This window comes from Lepidochelys kempii, chromosome 5 (assembly GCF_965140265.1).
Source record: "Lepidochelys kempii isolate rLepKem1 chromosome 5, rLepKem1.hap2, whole genome shotgun sequence".
Lineage (NCBI taxonomy): Eukaryota > Metazoa > Chordata > Testudines > Cheloniidae > Lepidochelys > Lepidochelys kempii.
This window is the reverse complement of record NC_133260.1, coordinates 20,449,877-20,462,028: the sequence shown is the minus strand read 5'-3', so window position 1 is coordinate 20,462,028 and position 12,152 is coordinate 20,449,877. Positions and strand designations below refer to the sequence as shown.

At 41.0% G+C, this 12,152-nt stretch overlaps 1 protein-coding gene across 6 annotated transcripts in view; it reads right to left on the bottom strand.

The window, feature by feature from the left end:
* The window catches only part of WDR7 (WD repeat domain 7), a 385,390-nt gene that overhangs the window by 268,666 nt on the left and 104,572 nt on the right, over positions 1 to 12,152 (bottom strand). For all 6 annotated transcript variants that reach the window (XM_073343603.1, XM_073343604.1, XM_073343606.1 and 3 more), the window contains 2 exons: positions 1,455 to 2,224; positions 856 to 944 (listed from right to left, as the gene is read on the bottom strand). In XM_073343603.1, the coding sequence (XP_073199704.1) occupies positions 856 to 944; positions 1,455 to 2,224 (859 nt within the window). The remainder of the gene's footprint in view (positions 1 to 855; positions 945 to 1,454; positions 2,225 to 12,152) is intronic.

Genomic DNA, 12,152 nt, shown 5'->3' with positions numbered 1-12,152 from the left:
TGAGTGGGAACCAAGATTGACTTTCCAGTGTTTAGAATGAGACCCAGATGGTTGAGTAAGCAAAGTGTAATGTGTAAGTGAGAAAGGACTTCTTCCCCGGACCTGTCCCTGAGAAACCAGCCATCCAAATATGGGAAGACATGGATTTCCTTTTTCCTGAGGTACGCTATCACCGCGACCATACATTTGGTAAAAACCCAGGGGACAGAAGACACAGGGAAGGACTGTGTACTGAAAATGGCAGGGCACTATAATGATAGAGAAATGTTCTGGGGCTCAGGAGAACTGCCACTTGGAAATAAGCATCCTCAAGGTCCAGAGCAGCAAACCAGTCATTCTGAGTCAAAGCGGGGAGGGTAGCTGATTGGGTAACCACGTGGACCCTCATGTATCTGATATATTTGTTGAGATTGCAGAGGTCAAGCATAGGTCTTAACCCTCCCTTGGATTTGGAAATCAGGAAGTACCCCGACACCGGTGTTCTGGAGGAACTTCCTCTACCACTCCCAAGACCAGCAAAGAGTTGAGCTGCTTGAGGAATAATATCTTTTGAGAGGGGTTCCTGACAAGGGTCAGAGAAGGGGGTGGGGGGAAGAGAGTAGTGGAATTTTGTCATGTTTTGTATGAAGCAGACAGTTAAATGTCATGGGATCACACTATGTTAATATCAGCACTTCATTATACTGATTAAAAACACACATGGATCTTAACGTACACATTTTCATAAGGAATATCATAGTATTTTCTTTTTACAGCTAGAAACCAATGCAATGTTATCATCACTACTGAATAGCTAGACCATTTCAATCTAGAGCTAAAATGTCATGTCAGTTATCTCACAGGCTTTAATTTTACCTTGTTTAATTTGCCCTTGAGCTGCATTACTGGAAGCTGGTGGGGGAGACTTCATTTTAGACAAATCTGGGGTGCCTGGCCTAGGAGGCCTAAAAATAAACAAAAAATTCAAAACTTATTTTCCAAAAGATATTTATTCTGATTTAAGTGTCCCATTAAAAGAGTGTCCCATCAAAACACTTTAGTTGCTATTAAAATTGAGGCTTATTAGCAATTCACAGATAATCCTAATTTCTCATCAAGTATAACTGAAATATCATCAGTATAATTTATTTAGAATTTGCTAATCTATTTAAAAGTTATTGAGAAAACAAATACAAATATGTGAGCCTAATTCTCTCTATCTTACAACCATTTTATGTGCTGAAACAGCAATTAAGTCACACTGGTGTAAAAAGACCCACAACAAGTATAACATAATGGATACCCATACCATGATCATCTAGTGCAGCTGTAATAGGTGTTCAATAGCACAAAGCTATAAAGAGTAACAGAATAAAATAAAATTAAATAAAATAAAAATATTGTTTTACAATAAAAAAATCAGAAGGCAAACAGGTTATTACAAGATAAGTAAATACACTGAATCCTTTTCATACCTGATTGGACCCTTCTTCATATGGTCTCCAATAAAAGTTGCATTAGTCATACTCATCAAAGTATTCGCCAAAGAGATAATAGATAGGAGATGCTGAGTAGTGACTGCACGTGATACTCCATATGTCCCCCTTCCTAGTCCCTCTGTAATGGACATTGTCCTTTCTACTTCCACACTACCATATGACGGTTTGCCTATGGACTGGTTATATCCTGGAAGCATCAGAGACATGTGGCCTCCTCTAGATAGCAGACCAAAGGACACAGAACAGTGCGGTTTAAGCATGCCAAGGCGATCAAGACAAACATCATCTAGAACTTCATTCAAACCCCAGGCATGAAGACAGGACATAAAAAGCTTTGCTGTGTCCATGGTTAGATTATACTCTAATAAGGTTAATGGTTTAGATTTGCTGGAGCGATATTCTGGGTCACTGTCTTCCCTTCTCTGTCTCATTGATTCTTCATCCTCATCTTCATCATCAAGAAGATGTTCCTTTATGTTCTCTTTGATCGTTTCCTTGACTTGCTGGAAGAGCACTGCTGCTCGTTTGCCAGCCAGAAAAGACCCCCCCTTATCAGAACTACCAGATGCTTTCTGTAAATTCTCTGGGGAAATGAGTGCAGTATTAGGCCTAGAGGCTTCTTCAGTCAGTAGCTGAATAATCAGAGCTTCTACATCAAAGAAGAGCACATGTATATCTGGATCTGTTAGGTTAGTCTTTATGGCTTGAACCATCAGAGAATTGTGTGAATATTTAGGCAAATTCCCCTGCAAAGAAAAAAGAAAAAGTACTGATTAAAATGAAAATAACATCTTCACTTTATTAATATTTTCAATCTTTTCACAAAGTTAGTTTATAAACATAAGCATTACAGGTAAGAAAAGTTTGAGAACATATGAGATTTAAAATACGTAATTCAAGTGCCTACGGAAAACATCATACGATTCCATTTAAGACACCATACACAAAAGAGAGGAAACATAATAGCTTTGAAATATCATTGGGTGGGTTTTAGCTTAAGTACATGCAAATTTTAGTTACACAACTCCATCAATGAAATACCAATCAGCAGTCACTTCTCATTGGTTCTTTAGATCATGAACCCTAAAAGATAACAGCTATTCTACAAATATAAAAGAAACCCATATATTCTGGTCTATTAAATTCAAACCAAACCAAACCAACCTCCCCCACCCCCCCAAAAAAAAAAAACCACACACCTTTGGTATTTCAGACACTAATAAAATTTGCAAAAACAAGGGCATAATTTAGCCTACTATGCCAATTTATGTGATCAGAAGCTGAAAAAGTAAAATAGATATTCCTCAAGTTTGCATTTTTCTCTACTGTTCCACCCCTCTCCCCCAAAAAACAAACATACACTACTGATGGAGAAAAGCCAGCAGGAGTGTAAAGAAGAAAGGAATAAACAACACCAACATTGATTTCTAAGTACGATTAGAATTCTATTTTCTCCCTGTAACCAAAGTAGACATTAATTCCGGAGGAAAACACATTTATATATTTATATAGCACTTTAATATCTGCTACATCAGAAATGTGATAGTTTCCTTTTAAAATGTCATATATACAAAGGGTAATTGTGAAGCTATTATTCTTGCTGCTCAGTTTAAGCAATGGACTGCAATATGTAAGGGTCTGACGGGAAAAAAAATAAAAGGATTGATATGTGGTCACTGTATAGCATTTCCAAAACCCAAAATGTGGAAAAACTATCGGTGGAGTGCAGGGACTAATTGAGTAATCAAATTATGCTTTTCGGGGGGAGGGAACTTGATTGCGGTCAGTGACTGTTTCTTTTTTGTCTGAAAATGCAGTCTTTTGTTATAATTTACAGAATTGTAAGATTTGAGGGGACATGTATCTGTATCTTTGCCTTCATGTTTAAAGTAACTGTCCACTGGGAATACAATAGCTTCTTTTATCATTTCAAATGAAATACCCTTACCTTGTACAAGGCTGAGAACAGAAAATAAAGTTACCTTTAGCATTTTTTATATCCATCAGATTGAATGGTTTGCTAAATCATTGCCACATTTGGTGAGAGCTGGACAAGCAGTGGGGGAGGTCCAGGTTAGGTATGAGGAAAAACTATTTCATTAGGAGGGTGGTGAAGCACTGGAATGGGTTACCTAGAGAGGGGGTGGAATCTCCATCCTTAGGAGGTTTTTAAGGCCCGGCTTGACAAAGCCCTGCCTGGGATGATTTAGACTATAACAGGGTTCAAAAAAGACTTAAATAAATTCATGGAGAATAGGTCCATCAATGACTATTAGCCAGAATGAGCAGCGATGGTCCCTAGCCTCTGTTTGCCAGAAGCTGGGAATGGGTTACAGCAGATGGATCGCTTGATGGTTACCTGTTCTGTTCATTCCCTCTGAAGCACCTGGCATTGGCCACTGTCCGGGGACAGGATGCTGGGCTGGATGGACCTTTGGTTCTTATGTTCTCTTTTTCATTTTTCTGTGTTAGTTCATTGGAGAGCATACTCATGGTCTGATTTCACCTACTGAAAAATAAATCCCACTAACCACACACCCCTACTTGTAATGTACCACCCTACACTAGCACCCATTTAATTAACAATTACAAACCATGCTTGATGGGGATCCACCCTGAAAGAAATCTTTCCCGAACTCCCTCTTCTGGCCTTCAAACAATGCCTCTTCCACCAACCTCACCAAGCTCATCATCAGAAGCAAGCTCCCCACAGACCAGGACACACCAACTTAAAGCAGCACCAAACCCTGCCAGAACAGATCAAAACATGCAGACATATCTCCACTAGTATGAAGATAAATAACCCCCTCAACACACCTCTCAAGATGAAAGGGTCCTACTTATGACAACATGTAGTGTACCTCATCCAGTTCATCAAATGCCCCAGCAAGAACTATGTAGGTGAAACCTGACAATCACTGTGCTCTCCAATGAACTCACACAGAAAAATGATAAAGACAAAAAACACCCACGGGCCAACACTTTTCACAAAGTAATCACTCTGCAAGTGACCTCTCAGTCTTCATCCTCAAAGGAAACCTGCACAACACTTCAAAAGATGAACCTGGAAACTTAAATTCATAGCTCTGCTGGACACTTAAAAACGAGAGACACTGGTTTTACAGCTCCTTACAACAATTTGTAACACACCTACTCCCTGTTAACCCTTTATTACCCACTTCATTTTAAGTGGCATCCTACAGTATGTGTGAAACCCTTATGCTTAACTATCTGTCCCACCTTGTACTTAGTTCAGATACTCTGGTTACCTTCTCCAGAACTGAGGAAGAGCTGTGTAGTTCAAAAACTTGTCTCTTTCACAAACAGCTGGTCCGATAAAAGACATTACCTCAACTACCTTGTCTCTCTCATATCCTGAAATCACCACGGCTACAGCACTGCAAACAACATAGAAATTGCCATACAGATCAGACTAGCACTCCACCTAGTCTAGTCTAGTCTAGAATAACCTGCCCTTAGTGTAAGTTTCTTCCTAACATAGGTAGATAGTGATTGGCTTATACGTTTAAGCTCTCCATCTGTTCTAAAACAACTGTTGTTCTATTTAATATAATTTTGGATATGCAGAGGCTGGCATCACTGATGGAGGTGAGGATTGACAACTTAGTGATATATAAGATGCTATGGTAGGCAAAAACCAAGGAAAGTCTTAAAAATGAACAGTCAGTTTGTATCTGATATGATAGACATGGGGGAGTCAGTGAAAAGATGTAAATAGCAAGATGTAAATATATCAATAATAAAGTCCCCTATTATTTTTCCCCTCTGTTAACTAAATAACCTTCTTTTTTCCCCACTACTCTTTCCAACTAGAAATCTTTCAGTGTTTCTATCATAAATACTTTTGAGGTGAGGTGATTAGAAGTTAGTAAAGTACTCAAGGTGAAGGCTTAGTACCAACTTATACAATTATATTCTCAATATTATTTTCTATCCCATTCTTTATAAATCCTAACATTTTGTTTGCTTTTTGACTGCCTCCATGCACTGAGCAGATATCTTTCTTGTGCTGTCCCCAATGAAGGCTGCATCTTTCTCTGAGTGTTTACAATTAAATTTAGAACTCATCGAGCCATATGAGTGCATTACTCCTCCAAGATGCAGTACCTAGAATTTTTCAACACTGAATTTCAGCTTCCATTGTGGTGACTATTTTGCCTGTGTTTTTAGGCCCCCCTTGAGTCCCTCAAAGGACTAACCTAGACTAATCTAGACTAACCTAAATAATTAAATCTGCAAAATTTTGCAACCTAACTGTTCATTCCATCTCTAGACCCTTAACAAATCTGTTCAACACTATAAGTCCTTGCAGAGATCCTAGATGCATGCCATTTAACCTTTGGCCAATTATTCTTATCCTTTTTCTCTGTCTCTTTGCTAGTTTCTTCTAATCCAAGATAGTACGTGCCTTTCAACCCCATGGCTACTTCATTTCCTTTAACAGCTTCTTGTGCAGGACTTTGTCACAGACTTGTTGAAAACCTAGGTAATTGACATCTACTCTTTTTCCTTGCACCACCATTTTGACATGATCAGGAAATTATAGTATATTGGAAAGGCATAATTTTCATTAACAGAAGTAATGCTGGTTTGTCCCATATTATCTCCTGCTCAGCTAGGTGTTTTATAAAATACTCTAATTATTGTTTCAACTATTCTAATAGATTAGTATCCTTATTTCAGTACAAAATTCCAAAGATCATTCTAGCACTGTTTTAAAAGATACGTACATGTGCTATTCCCCCATCCAGTGGTATAGTAGATTATTTTAATGAGAGTGCATATTTATGTTAGAAGCTCAGGTCACTCCACACTTGAATTCCTTCAGAAGTATTCCATAAAGATATGAAGTCCTAGTTATTTGGTGCTGTCCATCTTATCAGTTTCTTTCAGAATTTCTTCTTTTGACATTTCTGTCTTTTGCAGTGCTTCATTTATTACCTAAATGGGGTCATTATCACTACAGCAGATGTTCAGGAGAAGAGGGACCTTATCTTCCTCAACTGCTTCCTTTACACACTGATAAGGCTTATTTGTTTTTGAGATCTTCATTTATTTACTCCACAAAATTCCTCTCAACCTTTATAACTTCCAATTTACATATTATCTGAAATACTTTATGTTCCCTTCACCTGGATTCAGTTGGGAAGGATTCACACTTTTTGAAGGATACTAGCTTACTTCTTATACTTTGTCATTTAACCAGACTCCTCACACCTTCTATTTTATTTTTTTACTTTCTGCTTTATCTGTCTATGAATATGTATACTTGTTAAGGGATGATTATATTCCATGTTTAAAGTTCCTCATATTTAACTTTAGGGCCTTTTGACTAGATTCTTCATAGAAAAAAATCTTCTAAAGTTTAAGGTTCATGTTAGATTTTGATCAATCCCTCCCTGAGGATTTTGAATGTTATTGTATTGTGGTACCATTACTTAGTGTTTCAGCTATAGTTACTTCCTGAAACAACTTTTCTATGTTATTTAGGACCAAGTCCTCCTGTGTGCTCTAGAACTAATGCCAAGAAGCAATCATTTAAAGTGCTGAGAAATTGCTTCTATAAAACTTGCTCAGCTGTGATATGTGACTAGTTGTTTCGGGATGGGGGGGGAATGGAAAATCATCATTATTGCATCTGTATTTGATTTAGTTGTATCTTTGATTTTCCTCCACAGTGCACATTTAATGTATTTTCCTGATTCAGAGGCTGGTAGTACAATGCTACTAATATATTTTTATGATGATGATTTGGAATTGGTATGCATGCAGATTCAGTTACATGGTCCTTTCCACTTGAAATCTAATGTGATAAAATTTCTACATACTCTTTCAGATACAGTGCTATTCCCCCACCACAACCTAATGTGCACTTCCAGTACAGTTTATAATATACAACAAAGTGCCCTGGTTTGACATTCCCTGTGTTTCAGAAGTGTCTATTACATCAGTCTCCATCCAGTCTTCTTTAGCTAGGCATTCTAGCTCACCTATTGTTTTGCTTTTAAGCTTCTTACACCAATATATAGAAATGTATAGCTTTTATTCTTGACCACATACTTTTATTTAACTCCATTACTTGAGGCCCTGTTATTTCTCTGGAACGAACCTGCGATAACAACCTGGACCTCCTTCATTTCAGTTTTAATTTCTCTTTGCTGGATATACAGTTTTGTATTAATGAAACCCCTAGCAGATGTCTTTGGGTATGTCTATATTAGAAACACTACAATGGCACTGTTGCAGTGAAGATACTTACTACAGTAACAGGAGGATTGCTTAGAGAGGATTCCACCTCTCTAAGAGGTGTTAGCTAGGTTGACAGAAAAATTCTTCTGTCTAACTTGTGGTATCTACACCAGGGCCTAATTTGGCTTAATGATACTATACAAGGCATAAAATTTTTCACAGCCCTGAGCAATCTAGTTGAGCTTACCTAACTCCGTAAAGTAGACCAGCCCTTAGGGCATATCTACACTACAAACTTCCGCTACCCCAAGTTTGCATTCATGGGATCACAGTTACGTCAGCATAAAGCTGCCGCAGTACGCATAGTTCTTGTGCACATGCATACTTGGCTCTCTGCATCCACCCTGCCATACTCACTAGGAGTGCTTGTTTCAATGCACAGCGCAGCACCCTGAATTCCTACCCCTGGTGTACAACTTACCACCATCCAGGGCACTGACTTATGGGAAGTTTTAGCAATGCATGGTGGGGAAGAAATGAGTCATGCAGGAGTGACTTGGACAGAGGGGTCAAGTTCACATCATGCAACTTTCTCAACCCCAAATGCCATCTCTGTACCATATTTTTTGTAAATCCCATGAACCCACAATGGACTTGTCACAGTCCGCCATCTGACAGAATGATGGAGCCTGCACAGCTCTGGACTATTGTCATGAGCATTGCAAACACAGGATGCACAATCCTCTGGTAATTGCAGAGCTGCAAGGAGAGCCGTAGTGAACATGATGATTTCCTGGAGGTCAGATGACTGTAGAACATAGCGAGACCCAATTAAAGATTGTTGATGGCATTCACAGCGCTCCAAATGGTGGAACACCACTTCTGGGCCTGAGAAATGAGCACTAACTGGTGGGAATGTATCCCAGTGCAGGCTTGTGACTATGAGCTGTAGCTGTAGAACTTTTGGATGCATAAGGCAACATTCCTGGATTGATGCGCCAAGTTTACCCCAGCCCTCAAGTCCAGGGACACCAGAATGAGAGCTGCACTGGCAGTGGGGAAGGGAGTAGCAATCACATGCAGAAAAATTGCAATGCCAGATTGCTACCAGTCAGTGGGAAATCACTTTGCAGTTGGAAAATCCACTGTGGGGGTTATTGTCACACAAATGAGCAGGGCCATTAGTCGTCTCCTGCTACACAGGACTGTGACTTTTGGCAAAGTGCAACTGATGACTTGCAGCAATGGGGTTCGTGAACTGTGATAGAGCGATTGATAGCACGCATATCCCTATTTGGGCACCAGACCCCTTTGCCACAGAGTGCATCAACAGATAGAGCTATTTTTCTGTGATTAGGCAAGCACAGGTGGATCACCAGGGACACTTAACCAACATCAGTGTTGGCTGGTCATGGAAGATGCATGACTCTCGCATCTTTAAGAACACTGGACTGTTCAGAAAGCTACAAGCAGGGGCTTTCTTTCCCATCTGGCAGATAACTATTGGCAATATTGAAATGCCAATAGTGATCTTGGGGGACCCAGCCTATGCCTTACTATCCTGGTCATGACACCGCACACTGGCCACCTTGACAGCACCCAGGAGAGATTCAACTACCAGCTCAGTTGGTGCAGCAAGACAATTGAGTATGCTTTTGGTACCCTGAAGAGGTGCTGACATAGTTTACCCACAAGATTGGAACTCAGTGAGAAAAATATGGTTTAGCTGCCTACTGCATCTTGCATAGTTGTGAAGTAAAGGGGGGAAGTATCCATTATGGTGGAAGGTAGAGGTGGAACTGCTGTCTGCTGCATTTGAACAGCCAGATACAAGGGCTATCAAAAGAGATCAACGTGGAGCTATATGGCTCAGGGAGGCTTTGAAAGAGCACTAACAGCGAGCCACAGTAATGCACTGTGCTCTGCCCGGCCCTGCAGTTTGGGGCCCTGTTAGGAACTGTGAGGTGCTTGGTGCACATCTATGGAATGTAACAGACAATGCACCCTATTAACTTTGTGGTGCTTGCTGTACATTTATGATTATTACATTGTTTGTCAGGGATTCTATGAGCTCTGTCAAAGTGTACCAATCACAAATAAGTGGGTGCTTTCAATGCCACCAGCCATTTTGCAACATACGTTGCGACTTAACAAAGATTAATTATTTACCAAACAATAGAGTTTTACTACATAATAAAACACATCAAAAAAATTTCTGTGCAAGTTAAAAGCAAATACATTACAACCTTACCAAATTTATGTGTAACCCTTTTGGGGTTTAGAGAGCGTGGCCCCTTTAAATCTTTGTCCTGGGGTGGGGGCGGGGGAGCATGAAGGGAGGGAGAGCAACAAGATTTGTGTCTGGAGCTCCACACAGAAGAACTACAGCAAGCAGGTCCTCACATAGTGAAGCAGCCGAGAACCTGCCCAAAGTCTGGAAGGACAGAGCGGCTGACCAGGAACATCCCAGGACAGGAGCAGCACTGTGCCAAGGAGGAATCACCTGAGAAGGACAAACCGGAGCTGGACCCAGCATCACTGTTGCCCAGAACTGTATGGGGCAGTGAGTATGGGGCTTGTGACTTTGCATTGGTAGTAAGAAGGGAGACTGTAACTAGCTAAGTGGGTTTGCAGAGAGTGGCAGAAGAGGACACAAGAGCGGTTTGTTGGGAAAAGTTTAGTGGTGCCAAAGACGACCAGGAACACCCAAGTCTCACCCCCAGATTGGAACTTTGCCCAAGACTCCTGAACTCTGAGTGCAAATGCATGGCTTGGTGTTTTTCCTTTCAGACAGTGATACCACTGGGTCTGTGGGGCCTTGTGTTGAATGTAACACTGTGTTACTGCTCCCCCATCATTCCCCTGTTGTTTTTCTCCATTCAGCCCTCTGTGAATAAATATTTCACTTTCCTAGATTCATTGTACTATACCAGTATGTGTGTGTTCACTCCGGGGGTAGTTTTGGATCAGGTGCCCCTGGGGTGGAAGGGACTTTCCTTGCTGTGTTCCTACACACGCCTTTTCTCGGCTGGAACTACCTGCAGAGTAGGCTCCATCTTGGCAACGAGGACGTTAAAGTTACATATGGAACAGAGCTTAAAGACGGGCAAGGAATGTTCATGTCCATTTTAGCTACACATACATCAACCATGGCTTTAACAGGTCAGTGTATGGGAAACTGTGTTTGTCCTTAATGTCCCTCGATGTGGAGTGATAGGGGCAGGAATGTGGCCCCTGGTGCTGCATGGAATGTTGAGGGAAGTATAGGGAATGTTGCCATTCTCCATGGATTGCAAAGGGAGGCAAGCCTAGGTTTGTTGAACCTGTAAGTCCGGAATTGTCTGCAGCATCAGCATTTGCTGCCAGAGAAGCCCAAATATGTCCTGGTGCATCTTCCTCTCCAACTCCTTGGCCTTTCTCCTGTCCGCTCTCTCCTTCGCCATACAGTCTGCAATATTCATGATCCATGCCCTCTGTTCATGGTCGGATGCAGCACTGGTTTGCAGGATCTCGCTGAACATGTCACCCCTAGTTCTCGTCTTTCTCCTCCTTATCTAGCTCAGGCTTTCCACTGATATGGAGGGGGAACCCCTCAAGGCTGCAATGGCAGCAGCTACAGATAACACACACACAGGTACCATTGTCAGTACAGTCACAAGAGAAAGTTAAGATCCAGAATTCCCTTAAAGTTAAAGTTTTAAATAATACAGACTTATTGACACTTCTGCTTCAGAGTGCCTGTGCACAGTTCCACTCACAGCACCAGCCATACTCCGTATGGCCCTCCAGGGGGTGAGGGAAACGAGGAGGGAATTGCTCAGTTGAGTATGAGTATTAGGCAATGACACTGAATACTGACACCGTTTTCGTAGGCGGTGTTGATTTTAGCTAATCTTTCTCTGGAAGGTAGCAAAAGCAGAGAGAGCACAGCTGCTGCTGGGGTCCCAAAGCCACCCCCACCCAGCATGCTGCTAACCTGTTTACTACAATAGTGCCTGCTGAAGTTACCACCGACTGGCACAGGAAAATGTCCGACCACAGAGGAAGAAATAAGACTGTTACAAATCTTTGGAAGAGGATTGCAGAGTACCTCCATGAATGTTTCATAGCGATCTCTCAGGAGGATTCATGGGACTTCTGTATGTACATAAACAAACTTCTCTGCATGGCCCTTATTTCTACAGGGGAACAAAAAGCAGACAACTCTCTCTCTGTTAAACCAATACCTCTTCTAGTATGAGCAAATTGATGAAAAGTGATGAATAGTTGAGTCCTGCTAAATTGGGGACATCATCACTGTAATGAGAGGTTTAAGAGTAGCAGCCGTGTTAATCTGTATCCACAAAAAGAAAAGGAGTACTTGTGGCACCTTAGAGACTAACAAATTTATTTGAGCATAAAGCTTTCGTGAGCTACAGCTCACTTCATCGGATGCATTCAGTGGAAAATACAGTGGGGAGATTT